This window comes from Plectropomus leopardus, chromosome 19 (assembly GCF_026936395.1).
Source record: "Plectropomus leopardus strain MGB_pleo_1.0 chromosome 19, ASM2693639v1, whole genome shotgun sequence".
NCBI lineage: Eukaryota > Metazoa > Chordata > Actinopteri > Perciformes > Serranidae > Plectropomus > Plectropomus leopardus.
Window position 1 is genome coordinate 15,977,619 of NC_142194.1, and position 25,545 is coordinate 16,003,163.

The 25,545-nt window shown below is 38.9% G+C and overlaps 3 protein-coding genes across 3 annotated transcripts in view; 1 reads left to right on the forward strand and 2 right to left on the reverse strand.

The window, feature by feature from the left end:
* LOC121958772 (neurexophilin-1-like) overlaps positions 1-25,545 on the forward strand; it is a 111,201-nt gene that overhangs the window by 79,639 nt on the left and 6,017 nt on the right. The gene's annotated exons all lie outside the window — the stretch shown is intronic.
* LOC121959062 (alpha-tectorin-like) lies at positions 1,413-15,171 on the reverse strand. Its single transcript, XM_088070373.1, has 25 exons — positions 15,090-15,171; positions 14,899-14,963; positions 14,175-14,198; positions 13,588-13,703; positions 13,099-13,377; positions 12,923-13,018; positions 12,578-12,743; positions 11,575-11,975; positions 10,904-11,480; positions 10,231-10,814; positions 9,663-10,002; positions 8,764-9,362; positions 8,337-8,494; positions 7,828-8,231; positions 7,460-7,659; positions 6,977-7,372; positions 6,586-6,869; positions 6,110-6,387; positions 5,837-5,956; positions 5,457-5,641; positions 5,192-5,325; positions 3,558-3,809; positions 3,221-3,380; positions 2,377-2,478; positions 1,413-2,282 (listed from the first exon to the last, which is right to left on the reverse strand). The coding sequence occupies exons 2-25, from the start codon at positions 14,942-14,944 to the stop codon at positions 2,274-2,276; spliced, it is 5,910 nt and encodes a 1,969-aa protein (XP_087926499.1). The 5' UTR covers positions 14,945-14,963; positions 15,090-15,171; the 3' UTR covers positions 1,413-2,273.
* On the reverse strand, positions 19,166-24,969 carry LOC121958771 (chymotrypsin-like protease CTRL-1). The gene is made up of 6 exons (XM_042507884.2): positions 24,850-24,969; positions 23,637-23,651; positions 23,336-23,504; positions 22,102-22,370; positions 21,402-21,550; positions 19,166-20,244 (listed from the first exon to the last, which is right to left on the reverse strand). Exons 1-6 carry the CDS (start codon positions 24,905-24,907, stop codon positions 19,921-19,923), a joined length of 984 nt encoding a protein of 327 aa, XP_042363818.2. The 5' UTR covers positions 24,908-24,969; the 3' UTR covers positions 19,166-19,920.

A 25,545-nucleotide genomic window follows, 5' to 3' on the forward strand; every position in this document is an offset into this window, starting at 1 on the left:
CAGTCACAGCAGGTTTAGAGGGAAAACTCTATCTTCAGTCCTTTGTCCGAGTGACGTAGTGTCCCCCAGCAATAGACTGAGACTCTCTTCTTCTCTAAAATCCAGAGTTCTTATACCCTTTTAACTGTCCCAATATGGACAATCCTCCATTAGATCATAGGTCAGCACAAGGTTTACCACGAAGCGCTACAGATTGCTGGAACCTTTGCAACCCCATTTCTCGTATGCCTTAGGTAATAATCCCTAAATTAGGTTATGACTCAGTGTTAATAATTCCATCTGTTTAAATTCAGGTACTTCCCTCTTTAACAGCCATGTTTACCAGCTTGGCGGTCTCTGTGCTTCCGTCCAATTCTTTCACTTCCCTTCCCAAATATTAGCCAAGAATTTGGAACTTTTCCCAATTCATGGGACCTTGCAAAGATACTGTAACTTCACTCTAAATACACTTTTAATTGTGATTTTTTAAAGTCTGGCCCTCAGAACTAAAGTCATAATTTTTGCAATTGTATTTAAAGCCTCATCAATTGCATATTTTTTCTAGATGGGTTAAAATTTGTAACGAACATAGTAACCCTTAGGATAATTTGCAGCATGTATTCATGTTGTTGCTTAACATTTAACAATAATCAAAAATATTTTGGCACATGAGCACAGAAGACTTTTTAAAATTACAAAATTAAAATCTCTACATAGTTTAAAAATATTTTGCAACCATGTTTTTATTCTGTTTAGTATTAATACAATTTTATCATATCTCCAAGTTTTTTTAGTGCTGCATAAAAAGTTGAGTCAGATCTTATAAAATGTAGGTTTGGATTTGTAAATCCCACTTTTTAACATATTTTCCCAAGTATTATTTTAATTTCCTGTAAAGTTATTTTAAGGGAAATTGTTCATATTCATTGCAAAATTTTACAAATTTTTAAACTACTGATTTTTCATACTTTTTCACTGGCTTTAATGTTACACTCGGCGATTTTATTTCATAGGTAGAAATTTGTGATATAATAACTTAAAGGTTTCTCTCTTTGTGTGATAACTGTTGAGACAGTATTTCATTGAATTCAGCAAATCTGCAAGCTACAGCTTGTAATTGCTGGGTTTGTTGCCTTATTTGCCTGATTTTAATAATTATCTATTGTTTCATGTATATTATATTGACATTTTTAATGATACAATTGGTTACTTAATAGAAATAACTTTTTGTCATATTTTCTGAAACAGTCATTACATACACACAGAAGTACATGTCACAGATATTCTGTGGGGGGAAAAAAAATCAAGTTCCCTTTCCCACCCTCTGTTTCTAATGGCATTTAATGTAGTACAGCTCATGGAAAAAAACTAGTCGGAGCCAAAGACTCTGTCGCAGCTGTCAATCGTATCAATCACTGCTCTTGAACTGTGCTTAAACTACTGAACTAGGCAGCCAGCGCTTCAGAAACATATTGTATTGCACTGTTTAGCTGATAAAGTTTGATCCAGACAGTTGGTCGTGTTTAGTTGTCGTCTGTTTTCAGCAGCAGTTTTTGCTTTTTTTTTTTACTTTTACAGCTACATTGTACAGTTTTAAGAAACTTAACCACCACATAGCTTGTTTGAAACCCTCAAACACTTAAATATGGGCAGGGAAGTGTTAGTGGAGTCAAAGTAAAAAAATATCCCAAATGATCTATGAACATACCTACCAAAAGATGCTTATATATCACCCTGCTTTGTTGGCTTTAAATGTGAACTGTTGGCTGACAAATAGAACCCATGCCAAAGAGATAGATTAGGGAACCTGCAATGTGTTGCTACTTAAAAGCAACCAGCATAAGCACAAATGCTGCTTCTTGCTTCCTTAGTGGGTGTATTAATATTGCCTTAACAGATGATTATTTAAGTACCACATCAATGATCATACTACAGCTTTGTGTTGCATTCTGTATTTCCACAATATGTATTTCCACAAACATGCACGCAGTAATTAAATGTCAATTTCAGTTTATGATTTACTGCATTTTACTTAGTCCTTTCTAATGATGGTATATCAATGCAAAGGGAAATACAATTCATAAGCAAAGCTAAGTTTCTCTTGCATATATGATTTATTTAGGTCTACATAAACCTTAATCTTTTCTAAATATTGACACTGTAATTTCGAATGACAAGCTTGTTACATGATTTACTGTTCTCCGAAAAAAATATTGTTATGGTGTATATATCCATCGTTTTACTGTATTTCCTCTTTGATCTTCCCAGAGTTGCTTCAGTCATCGCGGAGATTATCATTTTGTCTGCAAAAGAACAGCCAAAATTAATCCAAAATCTAACTCTATATCATCGAAAAGAATACAGTTGTTATATGGGGATAAAAACATATATACATACCCTGTATTTATCAAGCGCAACATGCAGAGGTCCAAGCATGAGCATTACAGTGTCGTGGTAGGATACGTCTCTCTGACCTCTGTGGTGAGTGTGGTCACAGTGCTGCAGAAAAACCAACAGCATTTAAGGATTTTAATTGATAATCTGACTGGTGGTCACTTAAGGGCTCTGCAGCTCAAAACAAGGCACAGTTCAGCTCAGAAATCAAACTTGGTGCTTATGGAGTACATGATTATTTTACCAGTTTCAGTACAAATACACACAGTGGTATGCATCTTCAGTCCAGACTCAAACCATAGATTTGAGTGCGTGTCTGCCAATTTATTCTTAAGCCCCCTTTACACTGCACAAAAACAAACAATTACACTCACTAAAGTCTGGCTTTTTAATGTAAAAGGATAGGTTCCAATTGGCATTCATACTTGGGTCATATTATTCTACAGTAGTCACAGATATTAATTGGCTCTGGCTCTTGATTGGCATTGATGAAAACAAAACACCCCGATGAAGGCACTAATTTCAGCCCCTTAACTGGCAAAATGCAATGATGTGCCTCCACTAAGTTCTGTACAGCTCTGCCCAAGCAGCACTCGAACATCGATCCACATTAGTCTGCACCAAGTTTGTAAGAGAGACTAAATAAGAAAGAGATATACAAAAATAAGTAATCACCGTAAAGACACCCAAATACACATAGAAAGGCATACTCGTGTGCTGCAGCTGTGGTGTACAAGGCCTTAATCCTGTATTTCCTGTGTTAGCCTTGTGATACACTGGTGACCTAGAGTCTTGCACTTACCAGTTTAAGATTATAAAAACCAAGATATGGATGAATAACACTTACAGCTGTGCAGCTGTTGTGTTGCACAAGACACAGGTGGACTTGGCAGTGCAGGTAGATGGATGGAAAATCAGTAAAGGCGAAAATCTCGAAGGAGAACCGGGCCACAGTAGATCTGCCATTCTGAACTATCTGTACTGTATCGTCTACTGGATTAGGACACCTGGAAAACAGGGAAGATGGTGTATGCCACAATGTTACCAGGGTAACAGAGTCAAATTATACAAGAACACACGGGTGAAGCAAGTGAAGGCAAGAGTCTGTCTATCATGGAATCTAAATTAAGTTCATTCTCTGCTCAGTGTGATAACACGTAATGGACTTGCAAAAGCTCCCTTACTGAGATATAATAAGATCCCAGCGGACAGAATAGCTGGCATTGTTGACAGGTGTCGCCCAACAAGAGTCTAGAACAGTGGAGAACTGCCGTTCATCGACTCCCTCTGTCTGCACCTCCACAAACAGCCTCTGGTCAATTTCCATTTCTACGTTGTTGTTGCTGGTCAGGGGGAAGCTGAAGCCAGCATCCTGGTAGGGGATCATTCTGATATGATAGTGGCCCCGGCCGGATGGAAGCTTCTTCCTCAAAAGGCTGCGAAACAAAAAACAAAACAAAAAAAAAGCGGAATATGACAAGACTTGAGATTTTTTGGTAATATATACAATATGAACAACGACGTGCTGGAAAAAAAATCATGCAGGAATAAAAGTTTTTGTGTTTTAAGGAGCAACAAAATCTAGGTAGATCAAATGTTTTTAAAATTGTTATTTAACACACATTTTTTAAGCTATTAAAACAGTGTGTTGAGAAATGTGTCAGTAAAATAAATGCCAGGGAAACAGAAATGTTTTAGGGTATTAATCCTGCAGTTAAACAGCTTCCCCTGATTCAGCTCTAACCATTGCCTGTCCATATGATTGGTTCTATTAATAGGAAAACATTAGAGTTGACTAACATGAAAAAAAAAACCTAAAAAAAAACTACTGTAGACTACTAATAAACTAAACTTCTAAATAAACAAAAGTAACAATGAAGTTAGATAAAATTCTCTTTCAATAAAGCAAAAAAATGTTACAGTAAAGTAGAATTCTGTTTAAATAAAAGTAAATTAAGTACTGTTAAAGTTAAATAAAATACTGATATGATAAAGTAGAAAAAAGGAAAAATGAAATTAAGTAAAATACTGTTATGATAAAGTTAAATAAAGTACTGTTATAATATAGCTGAATAAAGTATGGTTATCATAATGTTGAGTAAAGTAGCGTTATGATAAAATTAAATGAAATACAATTATAATGTAAGAAAACAAATCGGAGCCACTCTGCTTTCAATCTGAAACTCTGGCTTTGCTCTGATCACTGTTGATGTTACTGCTGTGAACTTGAAGCTTCTGGTCAACAGTTTGATGTTAGCAGGTAGTGTAAAGTTCGAACAGCGTTGTTGAACATGAGGCTTTATTCACTGCAATCAATACTTGAAAGTCACAGTGGTGTTCCATTGTTGCAAAGTACAATTAAATATTTTTGTCTAGAGCCCTGCAGACACGAAACACAGCCTTGTAGTCATGAGAGTAGTGTGGTAGAGAAAAGAACGTAATCTGGATGCATAGGAAAGTGTGTGTAACGTATCATGTTTTTAAGTCCTCTTTTTTTCCTCTGGAGAGGGAGAAAGAACCAAAACTCCCAAGAGATTCTCATGCCTTTGGATTAAAAAAAAACAAAAAGCTTGACATTTAATTCTCAGTGTATATGATGTAGTCATATTGTGTGTCCCACGTGGCACAAGATACAATATATTGAATATAATCAATATGCCAGCCATCCCTAGTTAAAATATTGGCAGTTATCAAAAGATTTGTTGTATTACCTGCTGGAATACATCGCTATTAACTGATGCTCGAACTTCGATGTAGATGTAATTTGCACTTTTGAAAATATGCACCAACTGCTAAAAGATGCTATTATGACGGTTACCTCTCTACAGGGTTGATGCCCAGATCCATAGAGAGGGCCTGGTTCAGAGGATATTCACAGAAAAAAATCAGGCTGATGTTCAGCCCTTCGTCAGCCTGGATTGCATTCTCATAGCTGAAGTGCGTTCCATTGCTCTTTAAAATGTAGACATTTGAAAAAGTGTAATTAGCATATTTCAGATGCAATCTGTCCTGCAGAGAACATTCAGATCTACAATGTTCTTTAATCTGCATTGGTTGATAAAAATAGAATTTGCAGACTGTACCTTGAGAGTTGTCCCACACAGCTGGTCGTCGTTGTTAAAGTGGAACACCAGGCGTCCGTCCTGTTGAGTCCCTTTACAGGAGACATCTTGAAGGTGGAGAGCACTTGGATTGAAGCCAGCTTCAAACAGCTGGCAGCGCGACAGTGATATTGTGCCTGAACTACTAACACAAGTGATAGAGGAGTCTAGGAAAAAAGATGAAAATAGATTTTGTTATGTGCAGTGTCCAGACTGGACCATGGAAAGTTTACTGAATATGCTCTATTTTGCCAAAGGTGCAATAATAATGCACCTGTACTCAGGCAATGTACACTATTTACTCACACGCTAACCTTGTTATTACTGATATTAAGAAAATACATTTCAAGAGGAGGTCTCACCATAGCTCTCATTGTTTGGACGAGGATATTGCTCATCACAGAAGCAGCCATAAATACCATCCCTCTCACCACACCACTCATAATCCATGCAGTTCAGCTCATCACAGGGGTCTGACTTAGCTGCAGATATAGAGAAGTGTGGATGAGACATAAAGGGGTGAAACAGAACAGGTAACAAAAAAAATACAGCTTGTAGAGGATGCAAGAACTGTTGATCACTATAATTTTCCTCATGCATTAACTTAGATATCCATTATCCCATTGCAAACTTACCACACTGCAAAGCAGGGCGCCACTCTGGGATGTTCAACCCCAAAACAGAGCAGGTTCTCTCATAGGCGGAGACTGCAGAACACAGCATGCCATTGGCTGGAGTGTAGCAGCAGAGATCATAGACGCAGGAAGTGAAGAACGGCTTGGGGTCAGAGTGCAGGTGACAGGTGCTGAATGGGCCGCTACTGTTGGTGATGACACTACAGAGCTCAGAGTATTCTTCCATGAAGGGACAGTCGTTCAATCCATCACAGTTGTCTTCATCTGTGAATCCACATCTGGAAAAGACAAAACACAACCTGGCTGACTTTGTTTTTTTCCACAACATATTTTTCTTAAATATCTTCTGGTGTTACTGGGATTTAGTATGGACAAGTATAAATACATCTTCTGTATGTAGTGAAAGATTTTAATGACGTTGTGATGCCACTTTGTGTAAGGAATTCCCTCCGAAGGTTATTTATACAAAACCGTACCCTGGTTGGCTTGTTGGTGACTTCCAGCTGTGTCCAAAGTGGTTGTCATTTTGGGCAGATGTGCCATTGGGCAGGACTTTGTCATCTGCAGGGTCACTGTTGAAGTTTCCACACATCCCAGTGACTCTGCTTTGACGATGGTGGCCCACTCTGACCAGTAAAGTACTCTGCCCATCAAACTGGACTATCAAGTCATCAGCACTGACCACGATGTAGTTTTCCTGCCTTACTACCTGAGCTAATGTTCCTACAGTGGTGGGAAGAGATACCTCACTTCCATTTACCTGGAGAGATCAGAGATTAGAAAGAGGCAGACATAAGGCTTTTGTTTTTGCACTAGGTTTACACCAGACGGATAAAAAAAAGTTGTATAAAGTCATAAAGACTTTACCTTCACTCTTTTGTTGGGTCCAATCCTAACATTGACACTTTCAGGCTGATTTGTGAGGTATATATCCACTGCTGACACAAATGACACACGGTTGTTGCCACGGTGATTATTGGTGGCCACGACTTGAAACTGGGTTTCGTTGGTGTCGTGGCTCAAACTTTCAGTAATGATGTAAGAGCATGTGCCCTGGAAATGAGCCAGTGCCCCATCAAAGGTGTCATAGTGTGGGTCCCCCCACACAGTGCAAGTAGACATGGCATCATAACAGCCCAGCTGACCATCTCTGATGGTGCACTCTTGTGTCGAAGTGCAAGATGCAGCAGAGCAGCGCAGGTCATTGGGAGCATGGCACTCACATCGCTGGGAGCAACCTTCTGTCCAGAAGGACTCACCAGCCTGCAACATGAAAAGAGTAAAGAAGAGTTTCTCATGGAAATGTTGCATATTGTAACCATGGAAAGTATTAACAGGAAATTGACTTACATTGTAGTAGAAGCCTGCATACTGACAGCCACAGCTTTCCACAGGGACACATCTCGTCCCGCTCCTGAGAAAACCTTCGTCACAGAAACATCCCTCAGAGCAACCCTGCTCACAGGCAGCATCAATGCTGCTGGCACAGGTGTGGCCGCAGTCGGTACCACACAGCTCATAATGGCTGTGGGGGGTTTCACAGTCAGGTCCTTTTATGAGTGAGAGGAGAAGTGGCTATTAGATGATTATAATAACCAAAGTCCGTTACACAGAATTGTGAGTAGACAGTTGTTCGGGAGGCATGTTAAGAAAAACATAGATTACTGATATTAGTTTCTACGTAATTTTTTTTATGCGAGATAGACTGCTCAACTTACTGCAGGGGGTGTTCTGTCTCCAAGGGTAGATTCTAACATTAGCAAACTGACAGACACTGACATATGTCTCAATGGCTCTGCATAGAAGATCTTCCCACTCATCTCCTGCCCAACAAACGTCAAACACACAGTCGTTAAAATATGGTGCTGGGTCCACCTGCTCATGGCAGAAGCTGAGAGGACCGTCAGCTGCTTGAATCACATCACATTGGGCTTGAGCAAGTAGCTCATCGAGGCACATTGGGTCACAATTGGACCCACACCCATCACTGCATGTGTCATCGCCCTCCACTTTCCAAGCTGCCCCAAACTCATCTGGAGTGGTGACCATCATTCCAGATGGGGTGTGGAACTCATCATTTGGGTTTCCATTGAAGTTTCCACAAAGTCCACATGTTTTTCCGCTGCATTGATGAAAATGATCAAATATCTTAATGTCACGAATCAGATGGTTATTTGAAAATATATTTTTTCCAATTCCAGTTTTTGCTCTGTTGAATGTAACATACCTGTAGTTTGCAGGTAAAGAGATAAACACTGTGCTATCACCATCATAGCTGACACTGAAGCCAAAATCAGCACTGACAAATACATAGAATCCACTTGAATAGATTGACACCTGACCTTTATTCAAGAGAACAGGCAAATTTTTAGTTTCTCCGTTTACCTAAAAGAGAGTTTGAATGGAAAATTAGGTGAGTTTTCTAATTTTGTTGATCCTCTGACAGCCTCATAACAAAAATACAAAAACATATCAGCAATTTCTAATAAGAATAACACATACTTGCAATGATCTCTTAGTTGTCTTCCTGTGTTATTTACGTAGCCTTTGGAGAGGCTATAGCTGTCAAATGTTTGCCAATTAGATTGAATCTAAATTATTGCTTTTAAGCAATCGTCTGATGAGTAATGTCAGATATTATTTTAACAACTTACTTGAACTACACCAGGTCTGTCTCTTGACATATGCACTTGATAGCCCCACACATTGACAAAAACTTCAGCTGTGGTTGAAACTTGCCGCCCATTCAAAGGCTCATTTTTAGCTTCCACAGAAAATTGGTGGAGTCCATCAGTGGTGTTACAAAGGGTCACCAGAGTATAGCGGCAGGTTCCCTGGAAGTCATAGGCCTTGCCATCAAAGGTGAGGTAGTGAGGGTCACCTGAGGCAGAGCAGGTGCCATGATGGTTTGGATGGCAGCCAAACTCACCCTCCACCACACGACAGGACTCGTGGGGACCACAGGAGTTGGGGACACAGTGGACTGCCCCAGTAGTGCCATCACAGGTGCACAAGCTCTGACACTCCTCACCATCCCAGAACTGTTCACTCCCTTGGCGATAGTGTCCTTGGTGATAGCATCCGCACCCTGTTGGTGGCACACACTGGTTGCCATTGAGGACAAAACCATCATCACACTGGCAACCCTCCTGGCATGCAGTAACACAGTCAAAAGGGAAGGAGAGACTGAGACAGGTGGAGGGACAAGACGTTCCACAGACTTCATAATGGCTGTTTCGAGGGCAGTATTGCTCTAGAGACAAAACAACAGATTAAATAACACGTCATTAGATATTTTAATACCATATCCAAACTTAATCCAAAAAAAGAGTGTGCTTACTACAACTAGTTGCTTTTCTCCAGTGTTCTAGGGCTACTCCCCTAAGTTGACACATTAGTATGTAATCTTGTAGGACCTCACATAGCTCTGAAGCAGGATCTTTAGAGGTCTTAATGATCTTCAAACATACATCCACATTCTGCTGTGGGTCCACCATGTCCCAACACTAAGTAAAAGGCCCATGTAGTGAGCCAAGAATCTGACAGTACTCACTAGAATTGTTGTTCATCGTAGAGTTCGGATTTACACTTTCCACACAGTGTACAGTGAGGGAGCCATCTCGCCAACTGTCCCCAAAGTCCTGAGAGCTGTTGACCAGAATGCCATTGGGTGTACGGAAGTCGTCATGCGGTTGACCATTGTAGTTACCACAGAGTCCACCCAGGGAATTACTGTAGATACCAGGTGCAGTGACACGCACAAAGTGAGGCCAGACCGTCTGCACCGTTACACCAAAAGAGGTGCGCAGGATGATACTGTGAATGTTGCTGTGGTAGATCTGGATTCTGCTGGATGCTGAGCTGAACGGTAGTCTGATCCGCTGACCGTCAACCTACAGGGCCATTGAGATTCATCCTTTGTAGTTAACAAGATTTAAACAAAGGTACTATGTGCTGTTAAATATTCAGAAGAAAAGATTACATCATTTAGGAATCGTAAATACCAGTAATAATATTCATGACGAAAAACTTTTGTCATATATCAGTTATCATTTTGTCACATTTGCCTACATTAATGTTCAGATCTGAAAATATTCTTTTTGAAAAGTTACATCACTTACATGTATTCTGCCGCTATTTTCCATCTCAATGGACACATGTACTCCCTCTGCCTCAAACTTAAGCAACTGGGCAAAACTGTGTTGGCCTTTAGGCACTTTTTCTGCTGTCACCACAAAATGTGGGTGACTAGACAATCCCATTACTTTGGCAAGAGTCAATCGACATGCTCCAGGATACTGGTATGTCAGTCCATCAAAAGTTTGATATGTCCCTGGGCCTCTTATCCAGCATGTTGCATAACTGTTAGGTCTGCATCCTCTTTCCCCTTCCTCCACCCTGCAAGACTCTTGTAGGCCACAACCATGGGACTGGCAAGTCATGGTGCCATAACTGCAGCTACAACGTCTCCCACAGTCCTCATCTAGTATTACAGTGTCTCCAGAGCGGTAGTAGCGACCCTCAAAGCTGCAGCCACACTCAGCATGAGGGACGCAGACTCCAGCACTGAGGATGTAGCCTGAATTGCAAATGCAGCTTTCCTGGGCAGGGAGAGGACAGTTGTGGGTAGAATTTGGATTGACGCAAGTAGCTGGACATCCTGTGCCTTGGGACTCGAAGTGGCTGTTGGCAGGGCAGGAGATTTCTAGACACAAGAAAACATTGTTCTCGACATTAGGGACATTTTACCCAAAAGGATTATTAGAAAAAACGGTGATTGATGGACAGACATACCACAGAAGCCTTGTCTCCTCCAGCTTGGGAGCTCTATACCATTCTGTTGACACTGACTTGCATACACAGTTAGGGCTTTGCACAGAATAGGTTGGTACCCTTCTCCCACACACACATCATAAACACAACTCTCCACAAAGTTCTGTGGGGGAAGTTGCTCATGGCAAGCGGCAAAAGGTCCAGAAATGTTTGAGAGCATACCACAATGGGCATTGTTGTTGTATAATGCTATCTCAGCATCAGTGCAGGTAGTACAGTCCAGACCTTCACACTGTGGTCCACAGTCAGGCTCATTGTCTCCTGATGCTTGCCAACTGTTTGCAAAAACCACATCAGAGCTCACCAGCTCACCTTGGCGGGTTCTGAAGTCATCTCTGGGATCATTGTTGAAGTTTCCACACAGGCCACATGTTGCATTCTGGTAAGTGTAGGGCACACTGATCCAAGCATAATAATCAGTGTCATAAGACACATCCAAGCCAAAGTCAGTGCTGACAATCACAAAAAAACCTGACTCATAAACCTGGACTGTGCCATTGTTAAGGGAGATGGGAGTAGCCACAAAGTTGCCATTAACCTGTGAGCACAACAGCAAGCAAAAACATAGTTATACATTTTTTTAATTAAATAAAAATATTACAGTATGTTTAGACTTGGTTGTCCTTGCTAACCTTTGCCTGACCACGATGTCCCTTGACAATCTCGATTGTTTCATTATAGACGTACACTTTGACCAGTCGTATCCAAGACACTCGAATGCTGCCCCGGTGCTCGTTCTTGCCCTCTACTCTATAGTAGGGCAGCCCGCGACCACATTGCTCTGAGAGAATATAAGTGCAGTTGCCTTGAAAGTGAAACAGTCTGTCATCAAAGGTATAGTAATGTGGATCTCCACTTATGCTGCAGGTGCCTTTCTCCACCGTCTGGCAGGAGAACCGAAAGTCAGCAGGTTGGCAGATTTGGGAAAAGGTGCAGGGTTGGCTGTGGCACTGCAGGCCTGCTGTGGTGCAGGTGCACTTCTGTGCACAGGTACTGTCGCTCCAGAATGAGTCACCCAGCTGCACAGGTTCACCTTGAAACGAAAAAAGAAAAATTTCAAACCAAAGCTTAAAAATAAACCAACTCACAAAAATACTTTTTTTTAATCCAATTTAAAAATAATGATGCAAGCAACTCTAAAATCTTTGTAATAACGGACAACAAACTACATATCTATCTATCTATCTATCTATCTAGATAGATAGATAGACAGATAGATAGATATACATGACACATAACTGTTCCTGCACAAGTTAAGTGTTCTGCTAGTTGTAAGCTTTACAAATAGTGCAAATAGTTATATACCGAAAAAGATAATCATGACATGGATGATTACATTACGTGACTATGTACATAATATACAGCATAAAGGATTTATATTGAAAGTGACTAGATATGTACAGATAAGTTACAATCTATATTGGGAGCAATGGATTACTTGGTGTCACAGGGTTATTAGCAGTGTATGACTGATTTAAGTGTGTATCAGTGTTGGCCTGTAAGAAAAAACTCTGATGTGTGGTTACTTTGGTGTACACTTTCTTGGTCATTGTTATCAATATTAAGGTCAACATCATTGTAACGTTTATCAGTTACAACGAGCCATTTGTGCTCTCCCTATGTATCAGATCCTACCATTTAAAGAACAGCCTGTTGATCCATGGTTTGTCTGGAAGGCCCATCGACCGGGTACGTTGACATTGCTGCTCAGGCGGAAATTTGAGTTAGGTCCTGTTGCAGTCACAGCGAATGATCCAGGGATGGAGAAATAATAAGTGGAGTCGATTGTGTCATAGCCAGCCTGGAGTACACAACAAATGTTATACAGATTAAGACATTTGAGCTAATTTTTTAGTTTCTGATTTTGTTGTAATTTTGGAATATGTCTCTAATATACTGCAGTCTTTCAATTTCAGTCAAATCAACAGAAAAACGTGGTGTTTTTCTTAATTTAGCTATCATAACGCATGTGGTGCTGACCTGTACATTGAGAGATGTTGCAGCAATTGCCCCATAATTCATCAGCACAAATGAGTAGTTTCCACCAGAGATCAATACTCCTTGGGCAGTTGTGCGCTTGGGGAAAAAAAATGTTTATAGTACTTCATAATATGGAATGTGAGTATCTTTTCACCAATTAGAACTTGTTGACTTACTGTTCCTGAATTTGGGTAGTAGGCCACCTCATACCAGGTTGCAACAAAGACCCAGGTGGCAGTGAAGGCCAGTCCTGGGAAATACTGGTTTATGTCCTGTGTAGCTTGCTGGAGGATGCTGCCGCTGGTGTACTGGTTGTAGTAGACTCGACCCACCTCTCTGTTGTCGAGATCTGCCCAGAATGGAGCAATCAAGTCTCTTGATCCATTCATTGGAAACCTCTGAGGTATGAAACTCTCCCATGAATTGTTAAATGTCAGGTGTCCATTCTGGTTGACCTGAAAATAAATACGTGGGTAAACCAATTCTTACTATCAAGGAATCAGGTGATGTTGACTCAGCATAAAATACATTTCATAAAAACACTGGGATTGTTTGGGAGGCTTATCAGAATGTATAGCTTTGCAAACACATTGTAAGTCATTAAGTAACCAAGGTTTTCTCAAAGTCTACAAAGTCTGTATTTTGACAGTTTTGTTTTTACATACATAAATCTGATTGTAGGTCCGCCCGAAATAGACAAAAGGCTGTTGCAAATTTACTAAAGAAGAACCTTCATCATCTGTTCGAATATTTGTAGTTCCTGACACTGGATAGAGTAGTCCTAGAAAGAACAAAATTACACAATCACAATAAAAAAACACTGAGGCTTAAAGATCAATGGTCTAGTGTTAATTAGTCTTTTCAGGATCATTTCATTCGCTCATTTGCACTCATGTTTAATGCTCTTCGTTTTAGATTTATTGGTAAAAGATAAGCTCAAAGTTTTCTGGGGGTTTAAAATAACCATTGAAACATATTGAAAACAAACTACTGACAATTTTGCATAACTTCCAGATGCTTTACTGAGAGTTAGAATTGTATTCTCTAGAACAATTTATACTGCACTGATCCAATATACATCATTATACATCTGACCTAACAGCGGCAACTTGAATCATCATGCCAGTCATACAGCATTAGTGTTCATTAGAATACTATTGTTGTTATGGTCACTAGACCTGATGAAATTGACATGATTCTGTGTTTGGCACATTAACAGAGAAAGTCAAGATTTATTTAGATATTAACTTACCTGGGCTCTGGGAAATCACAGAACCTGTGAATTATTACAAATGAAGCAAAGATGCACATTTAAACAAACAGACATAAATCAGACATGAAAAAGTTGATTACGTAAAACATGTTAATCATTCTCCAACATGAATTAAAATACAGCAATCTGAACATAAATATATACACTGCTTTTCAAAAGCTTGTAGTCTATGTTTTTTCATGCTGTGAGTTGTAGAAATTTTCCCTTGCAAATAAATGCTATACAATGGTTCATCCAGACTTACAGTTGAAGGAGCAGAGAGGCAAATATTCAGTTAAATAGGAACAGAAGAAAAAATCACCAGTCATTGGTAAAAACTGTGGCTCAGCATCTAAAAATGTGCAGGTTTAAACGGGAACTGGTCCCTGTCAAATGCACCAAAGAAAAGAAGGTTCACAAAATATTTAGAGCTCATTTGTACTGTTTAGAAAAAGGTTGTTTCATATTCACACATTAGCCTCACCTGACATCTATACAGGGGGTCATAGACTGAGCGAAAGTTTTAATCATTTCTTTATTTATTTTTAGCCAAAACTATTTCAAATGTAAATAATTAATATGATGTCCACATTACAGAGTTTTTCTCTATGTTAAAATATTCATTATTGAAGTACAGAAGAAAAAAATAGGCCTATAACCGTTGATTCCAAACTTTTGAACAGCAGTGTTTAATAAATGAAATGACATTTGATCAACTACTTACTCATCATCCCACAAAGAAGCACAGGCAACAGAATTTGTCGTGCCATTCTCCCAGGCAATTCAGATCTGCTCGCCCAACATTATTTAATTTTATTAGTAATGATAATACAGTACTAATTATTCCAATAGTCAGAATTAAGAATATGCATTTGCAATTAAAATAAATTAAGGTCCACTAAAGTGAATAATTACCTTATGATGCTGTCCTCTTCTCTCACCCTTTTGTGACAGCAAGGCCTGTATACGACTTTATACCCTAAAAACTGGCACAAACCCTTTAGCCTGTTTTTTATCCGTTTCAAATAGGTCAGAAAAGAAAAATGGATCTTGCTTCCTCCTAAACACCAACCATGCCACATTGTCCAAAGAGAATAATGAATATCATCAAACTGTGTTGAGGACAAAAAAATGTTATTAGACGCTCTGCCAAAGTTTTTTCAGTTCTATAAAGTTTCAAGTTACTTGTTCCAAAAGATAATTTATTAACAATTTGTGATATCGCCATTGGGATTAAACCACAAATGACTGCCAAAGCAATGGCCTAATTTCCTTTAATGCAACCTGTCCAATGATCCTGTTCACTCTAAAGACTAAAAACTGCAGAACAGCGAACCCTTGTCAAATGGGTTGGTTAATATTTCACACCATGTATTCACCTTCTCATTTGTTTTAGTGTTACAAAAAAATCATGAGCAATTGCTCTCATGGGATCTGGACTGTGAGGAGGCATTGTGTCATTTGTGTTGCTGTAGTTGTAGTAAACTTAAAGCAATACAAATTCCATGTGAAAAGAGCTTCCAGTATAATATTTTACCCCCAAAAGATAGATTAACTACATATTCAGGTGCTTTCAAGGATTTCATGGTTACTCAGGCAAGTAATAACAAAAAATTCCCAAAATAAATCTTCATTTGAGGTACCTTTTGTGAACACCGTCTGTCTTTAAATTGAAATTTCCAAAGACACAGCCTCTTAATGAAAACTTAGCGCTTGTAAGCAAAGTTTGCTTTGCTTTTACAGTGCAGTGTGGGAATTGTTAAGGGATCCAGATATTCTGTGTACCGGAACAATGTTGAAACTGTGATACCCGAACAACTCACTACTGCATTATGGGCAGCACATATCAACATCTGATAAATCACAATAATATTTTGTTACCCACTGCCTTTTTAGCATCTCTCTAGTGGCCTTCTTTGGATGGCCAAGTACCTTCTTCAGATTTCAGCCTGCTGTTATTGTACTGCATTGTGCCCACTTTTGTCCCTGATGTGTTCAGAGAAAGATGCATGTCCATGCCACGCATACACCCTGTTGCCAGTGTATTAGGCACGCCTAGCCAAATCTAGCACACTCTAATACAAGAGTCCTGCTCTAAAGTCTATCTTTGTGACAATTGTAATGTTCAGTTTCTGTTGTGTCAGATAGGTGTTTATTTAGTTTTTTGTGCTGTTGAACTGTACAAAGAAGTATTGCTATTATTTAGCCAACCTAATTTAGTTGTTAAAGACGTGGTGTTAAACACTTGGGAATCATATTTTGACTGTTCATATGGTCTCAAAAGTTCATCTCTACTCAGCTAAAAGTGTGTTTGTCCAATATGCTGAACTTGTTGTGTTGTCACACATTTCATAACACTAACACAGTTAGTATCTTAGCTTGAAGTAAAATTTGTAGAGTACAACAGAAAGTATTAAAAGTATTAAAAATATAAACAATGACACAAAACAATAAAATGTGAGGCACACATACATAAATAAAGGGCTAAAAAATACTAAGTACCTATAGTGTGAAGCATAGACTGTAAACAATAATGGACTTAATAATTGTGATGTCACCCACTGGTTTGTGGACTTCTGTTTTGGGGCCTTGAGTTTGAGATTATGACTGTTTACATCTTTTTTTTGGAGGCAGAAGTGTCTTATTTGGTCATTTGAGAGGCTGTTGTTGTGGAGGAGGGAGGGTAGGGTCTGACTGAGAAGCCGAGGACACTTTCGGCTGGTGACCTGTCACTTAAAGGGCCCTGCCCTTATTTATGTGTAACTTTAAGCCTAAATTAAATGTAAACCTATATGTTATATGAAATTTCACCCCCAAAACAGTTATCAGTTAGGAAATAAGCTATAGAGACCAAAAACGATTTTTGTACATGGCTTTAATCATGTTCATTTCTTCTGTAAAGTTGAGCATTTTAACATAAGGATGTATAGAGATTGATTCACTCTAGAAACTAGCCTCAAATCAAAGAACTGCAGTTTTTGGCACTTCCATTTTGGCTTGATTTTTTTGTTTTTTCTCCAGAGGCTGCTGTTTGGTATGAACGTAAGAGATGCATTTTAAACTGATTTACTAAGATGTTATTTACATCATTTTAGAAACCTTTACATCAACAGCTGCAGTTTTCTGCTGGGGAACACCTCTGTCATAGAAACATCACTTCGAGCGACCCTGCGTACGAGTGGCAGTGCTGCTGGCACATTTGTGGCACACACTTTACAATAGTTGTCAATTATTGTGTATATTTAATATTTAGCTGTCCTCCTCACGTGTAGAGGATAATTACCAGCTTTACAGGAAGTTTTGCAGACTAGTTTCCTGGTTAATACTCTAAATGTGCCACTTCGTTTTTGTTCTGGCATGACACTTTATACCCAGTTTATCCAGTTAAGTGAGATGATGTGTTGCCATGCAAATGAGATAAAAAAAAAACCATACGCACAGATGAGGAGTGACTTTAGACACATACGCAGTTTTCATGAAAGACCTCTGTGTGTGACACAATCTGATAACGAGCAAATTTACACAGAAAGGAAAATGATTACCAATAAAATAGAACAAATCACTTTATGACAAAAATTAAGTTTTCTTTTATCACATCAATATTGAGCCTTGCCTCTGTTTTCCTGAACTGTCTGCTTGATGCATCTGTTTGTTCTTGCACCATAAAATCTGTGTGTTGGCTTTAGTGGCATCTAGGGCCAATACAAAAACATAAAAACACAAAAACGTGAGAACACAAAAATGCAAGAACACAAAAACAAAAGAACACAAATAAGCAAATGGCTTGTTTGATTTTTTTATTTCTGGGATACTGTAGAAACAACAGGGCAGGCTCCATGAAAGAGGACCCACTCCGTATGCAGACATAGTGGCTCAGTCGAAGGAAACACAACGATTCTTATTTTAAGCAGATTATAAACTAACGTCAACAAAAAATATGATATACCAGTGTTGCCTATAGATTCCCTTAAATCATACACACTGGGCTTTTAAACTAACACAGTTCCTACTACTTATAAGAATATCTACATATTTGGAGTAAAATATTTTTTAAATATTGTAAGAAAAATAAGAATGATTATAAACATTTTTGTACAGCAGTTTTTATAACAGAAGAGATGGAGCTTACATGGAGATGAAACAAGTCCGCAGGATACATTTGAAATAAAATCAGGCCAGTGAAAGAGGCAAAACAATACAAAACTAGAACAGACTTGAGGTATAAATTATGAACACAGACTGGAACACAACTGATAAGGGTGATCAAAATGCTTGATCCTTATTGATGCACATCTTTAGGTTTGTTAGGTAGCAGCCAAAAGAAAGGTGCTGATCACTTTGTCCTGAATTGGACATTTGATAATCTTTTCATCTACTTCCTTACCATATCCCTGACTCTTTAAATGAAATCCGAGAAAAAAAAAACCTGTAACGTGATCTGAGCCACGAGCAAAGGCAGACTGTGGAGAGGCGGAGATTTTCCAGGTGCAAGCTAAGAGTTTGTCACCCAAAACTATCTACAGCACGGGAATGAATTAAATTACCTCCACTGGACTCATATTTCAGCTTTATCTTCAACTTAATGAGGCGAATTAGGCGTTACTGTAAACGAGGTTTCAGGGAAATAGAAGTATGTGTGAACACTGAAGTTCAACTTTCTGTTATTCGAGTGACAATTGTGTGACATGCAGGAAATTGTGCGGCTGCAGATCTGTGCCAGGTCAAGGTTAATGTTGCAATCAGACACATCTTCCTTATGGCTCGGTGCCATGGGACAGTTTGAAAATTTTTCCAACAAAGAATGTTTTAAGATAAAGTGACCATGACGGATGTAAAAGTGTATTTCACAATAGAAGAAAACCTAATGCAGTATGGCTTTCTGGACACTTGTTTTCTTTGCAGAATAAAGGAATTGATTTAGAAACTTAAAGACTCAATCTGCATATTCAGAAAAGATAAGTCTGGTATTAAAAGCTGCACAGGATAAGACGCTGATTTTAATTTATTTTATTTGCACACACATAAAAACTATAGGAGGAGGTCAGGAGAGAGGTCAAGTATATACAAGCTTATACAAACAGATCTCCCCTTAACTTAAGAAGAAAAACAAATCGTAATCCTAAAAAGGGGGGAAAAAACAACTAAACTTATACGGAAAAATACAAAAAACGATAAATGACTATAAGCAATGACTAATGACTAAAGCACACCGAGCAGAATAAGTAATAACCAGTCAGTAAACAATAATTTTGTGAAAACGAAGAAAAACATTGAGCACAATGCACATAGATAGACAGACAGATAGATAGATGGATAGGTGGGTAGGTTGGCGGATGGACGGACGTGCAGATGCAGGGATGGACAGATACATACATACTTATTCATGTGTGTAAATATACATATACATAATTTCCTTTTACATTTCTTAAAGGATAATGAGCTCTTGATAAATGGAGGTGCAACATTGCTCTGTGGAGGAGAACCTGCTTACTGTAAATATAAGCCCTTTGTAATCACAAAAAAATTTGATTAGTCGTTGTACTTGTATTACATTTTTTTCACTAACTGTAACTGTTTGCAGTTTAGTCTAATTGTATTTATTTTTAAATAAAATACTGTAACTACTTACATGTAATTGGTTACCCCCCAGCACTGGTTAAATGTAAGTATAATCTGTAAAATGATTTAGAAGATCAATGAAAATCAGAACAATTTAGAAGCTGTGAGTGCAAAAGCTTAAGAGTCTCTAAAGAGCTACAATGTGCTGCAGTACCACTGTCGCTAAGATGACAACAACTGTAAGCTCAGTTCCAGCTGTGGAAGCCGTCCTGTTTCCAGAAACTGAGGTGCGACACACAAAGCTGTTGTCTGGGTCGGTGCCACTTGAAGTGAATGTCACAAAGCCAACCTTCGCCCCCGCTACTTGATCCATGATCCAAGTCTGGAATTCAGATACTCGTGCAAAGACCTCAGGGAAATCGGCCAGGGCACAAGGTACTCCAAAACTGGTAGTGCCAGCTTGGACCCACTTTTCACCTTGTTTGCATTGCAAAGGTCCACCAGAGTCCCCCTGAAAAAGGAGAGACAAAACACAAAGTTAATCAATAATGCTGATAAAATGCACAGGATAAGACTGAAGTAGCCTTACCCATCCTAGTTTATTCTGATAAACACTAACATTTTGATAGAAGAAATCTAAAAGATTGCATTATGATGCTGAAATTGATAAAGAGGGATGTAAAATAAGTGATGGTATTTTATCAGTCAAGTGTGTAGGATTTAGGGGCATTTATTGATAGAAAATTAGATATAACGTTCATAAATATCTATTTAGAGGTGTATAAGCTACTAGGTACAAGGTAGATATACAAGTCATTTTTGAAACATAGTTTAAAAAATGAAATTACAACTTGTCTATGATCCTGATCCTACAACTTGTCATTGATCCTACATCTTTGGATTGATTGATTTAAATCAGCAGCTACTCTGAAAATTTCATCTTGTTACTCAGGCATGTTGCTGCTGATGGCATTGTAAATTCTTGCAGTGCATTTTTTTAATTTGGAATTTTGTGTTGTCTTGGTCCAGGATGTTAGGGGTTAACCATGTCTCTGTGAAGATGTGTGCAGAGCAGTCTCTGATTTCCCAATGCTCAATCGCCTCTCATCCACTTTATTCCGGATGTGACCAGATATTAGCCAGAAGAAGGCTTGGTAGAGGAACAACCCTCGGTCCAAGTCAGATCAGCTTAACCCTGATGCCAGCTCTCTTCACTCTCTTTGTCCAACGCTTTCAGTTTCCTCTCTCCTACACTTGCATTCAGTCCAAACCCCACACAACTTTTCCTGATGTTGCTAAGTGGTTTTAGATGGTAGAAAAGTCGTGCTTCAGCATAAGGGGCCATGGGGTTGAAAAAAATAATCACCTGAAACAAAGAACCACTGTGTTTTTGTTACCCTAGAATGAGCCGTTTATATCTTCATACGGAGCAGGTCCTAAACACTGGCTTCAGATGGGGCCGTTCATGTTTTTGCATCAGCAACTTCAGTTCTCTTACTACATATATGCCTGGCTCACAAATTTCAGTTCTGCAACCTCACCACAAGATGACACTAAATCACACCAGACTTTGAGCTGCATTTTATACAGGTTCTTCATGGAAGAAAAACAAAAAAAGTAGTTTGTAGAGTCACTTCAAATGTTCCAACAATATGTTATTATTCTAACCTGACACACTCCTTTGTTCTCTTGTCCTGCACAAATCATTTTGCCAGTGATGTTTGCATCTGTTTCTGGGATGTAGTTGCAAGCGCACTGATTATTTCCAATGACAGGAACCTGAACCTCCTGCAGTGGTCGATTAGCTGGCAGAGGTTCTGTGGGAGAGAGAGTAGAAAATCAGAATACTGTTTATTGCCCCTATTGCCCTACAATTTAGGGTGATTTTTGTTTGTGGTGATGACGATGTTTTTCTCGTAAAAATAACTTTTTTTATGTTCTAAGGCAAGCTTGTCAATTCTGACAATATAACTGTTCCCATACTGAACATTGATTCTTGACAGTGCATCCTGTAATCAACTTGCCCAAAATGTGATAGAAACGAAGGGTGTGGATAAAGGATTATACCACAAGTGGGTCCAACCAGGCAATGTGATTGGTCATTTACTCACTGAGACTGTCATCAGTTTTTGAAAGAAATCAAGTCAATTTTCTCAGCTTTCAAAGACTTAATTAACGGAGCTGCTTGCTTAATAAACTGTGAGGAAACGAGAAGAGTCCACAGCTATGCTAGCGGCTCTGTAAGGCTGTACTAGGCAAAATAATGCTTTGTGCTAAATGCTAATGTCAGTATGCTGACATGCTCACAATTACAATAACATGTTGATGTTTTAGCAGATACTATGTTTAAAATCTTAATAATACTCACCATCCTTCTTAAGTCTGCCCCAACCAGTGGCCCAGCAGAGGGTTGCGTTGTGAAACTGGCTGGAGTTACTCGCCAGGCAGATAGGTCTGATGTAGTTGGTGAAAGTGACAGGGCTGCTGAGCTGCATCAGGGCGATGTCATTGTTGAAAAGCGTATTGTTGTAGTCAGGATGGATGATGACCTGGGACACGGTGCGGCTCACCTCATGAGTATTAGGGCCAGCCTGGGTCTCTCTTCCTATGTAGAGAGTCCATGCATCTATTCGGTTTCTGGATAATAGAATAAATTATTAGTTATATTATTATTTAGTATTAACAAATTATTCCATCACATAACTTTGTCTATGACAACATTGAAGTCAAATAATGATACTGGCACATATAGCACTGAAACAACAGCTGGATGCAAATCCATGCAGATGCCGGATTCTGCATCCACCTATCACCTAACTTTAGGCTCAAACAATGTTACCAACTCATATTTTAGGCTGTTTTAATTGGAAAGTGTGAAACACTCACCTGGTCTGAGAAAGGAGAGGAAGCAAATCTATACAGCTTATAACTAATAAATAAACAAATAAATTAAACAACTGCCAAATAATGCATCCACAGCACATAGGTTTGGGCCATTTTGACTTAACCGTTTAGAATAACTATATCTGAAATACTTACTGCAGCCTACCAGGCTAAAAACTGTGCAGCGTAATAACAAATAAAGAGACAAATAAAAGTGACAAAAACATCAAAAGGTCTTTCAATGTCAGTAACACCCAACTTATTAAGTCATAGTATCCTTACTTACAAACATGTCCGTATTAAATTGTGTGTAACCTATATGTTGTGTAGAAAAATGTTTACATGGGATTTGTATCTTGTTACCTGCACTGACAGATAAGCAGACAGAATGTGACAGAAGAGATGACCGTGTTGCAGTTGTCACTCAAACGTTTCCATGGCAACAAGTCAAACAGCCTGTCTATCAGGGGCTTGCTGTCTCTGCCCTCGCAGACAGAGAACACATCACAGTGTGTGTGTGACTGATGTCTGTGAGGGCTCAGTCTGCACTTCCAGAGGGTGGACATTTGAATTAGAGAAACTGACTTTAAGAGCAATGCATGTTTGTTTTTAGGATAATGGGCTCTCCGTCCAATGGGACATTTTTCAGACTACTGTGGCTTGGAATTCTGAGCCTTTGGAACCAAATCATAGCACTTGTGAAAAATCACGACACTTACACTATGATGCAGTGAGCTGCTGTGAGCACCCACAGGTCACTGATGAGGGTCCCCCCACAGATGTGAGACCTTGCGACATCTAGGTGCACGCTGACCTGCCAGGGCCATGATCCAGCTGTGGCATTCTCGCCACCCACTATCCTTGTGTTCAAAGGTGCATCTCCACAATCTGAGATAGAGCATAGACAACTGTGAAATACAGTAAAGTGGCTCCGATCCAGGTATGAAGCTTAAAAAAGATCCAGCTATTTTCATTGTTATTACAGTGTGTCTTTAGGATATAAAATGTGACTGCGCTTACCCTGAGCCTTTGACCCTATAGGGAAGAGAGAGATTTTAAAAAAGTTAATTATATGCATATGCCCCTGTGTGTGTGTGTGTGTGTGTGTGTGTGTGTGTGTGTGTGTGTGTGGTTGTGTGTACTCAATTAGGACACTGTCACATTTGCATTACAAGCTAGACTACATGTCCTCTCCCCTAGACTCAACATCTCCCACTGGTTTCCTTCTATTCAGGTTCCTCACTGTTTGCATCACACCACAGAACAGATCAGTGAAAGAAATGTCACATAACTTGCGCAGCTGTTACGTGAACAAAGGCATGTACATAGCTCATCATGACAGAATACTGGACCTAATAACAAAGGACAAATCACACCTTTGTGCCACCTTCAGTGAGAATGTACAGACATTCCTGTGTCAAACCCTCCCTTTTTTTCTGTAACAGTAACTCAGGTGCCTTTTCACATCTGTCTGCCAATACACCAGATGTCATGCTTGTTAATGATGGTTAACAAGCACGACATAATAATAATTTATATAATTATGTCCTTGCATGTCCATATTTTGTGTGTGTGTGTGTGTGTGTGTGTGTGTGTGTGTGTGTGTGTGTGCGCGCGTGTGCGCGCGTTCGGACGGTACCTCATTATTGTGCTAACAGGAGTGAGTCATAAAAGAAGCATGTCAGTGTCCCAAACCCCCTCACAACAGCTGAAGCACTTGGCAACACAACTCTCAATAGTTTACGAGCATATCATTTATTATTATATATAATAATTATATATATATATGTATATATGTGTATATATGTGTGTATATACACACACACACACACACACACACACACATATATACATACATACATATATACATATACACACACACACATATATACATATATACATGTGTGTGTGTGTGTGTGTGTGTGTATGTATATATATATATACACACACACACACACACACACACACACACACACATACATATATATGCATACATACATACATATACATATACATATACATATACAAAAAATAAAATCATTAATTGGTAGCACTGTGCAATACAACAGCTATGCAAAAAGTCCTGTCTTTATTAAGTTTACATTCACATTCACCTTAAAATGACAATAAACTTGGATCAAAACTAAACTTGGAACAAACTTGTGAACAAACCAAGAGAGGAATTGTTAGTTTGAATTAAAGAATAAACTGGTATCTCAGTGTAAAAGCTCACCATGGCCAGTGAGGGCAGAGCACATCAGGAGAATCCACGCAGTCCAGGCTGCCATCATGTACCGTCACTAAGTTTTTGCCTCCATGAGTGCAGAGTGCTTCTGATTGAGTCCTCAGCCACTCCCTAAACAAACCTGTTTTTCTTGGTAGCTCACGAGATAACATAGTTCAGTGACAACTCAAAACATCAACTGCTTTACTCTAAATTTTTCTATCTGGAAACCAGTGTAGAGTCTGACTTTATGACGAGTTACAATAAAACGACTTGAAATTTAGCAAAAAAGAAAATTAAAAAAGATCGACGCATAGATAGATAGATAGATAGATCGATAGATAGATAGATAGAATAGTTTAATATAGTTAGAAATATAGTTTTTGGACATTTTATACTAATAATAATTTTCCCCCTCTGTTTCTCTTTTAAAACTAAATTTCACCTCCTTTGATTGTCACCTTTTCCCTTATTTCTTACATTTTTAGAGTGTCTTGGGAAGTTGCTCATTGCCTTATTGCCAGTGCAAAAACTAACTGTGTTCTGTTCATTCCTTGTCAGACATAGTTGCTGCTTTCCTGCTTTATTTATTTATTTATTTATTTATTTATTTATTTATTCTCTGCTTGTTATCCCTGGACTTGTAGCTGCCAGTAAGATTTTATTCCCTTAAAAAATCACTAAACTGATCTTTTGTGCCTGCCT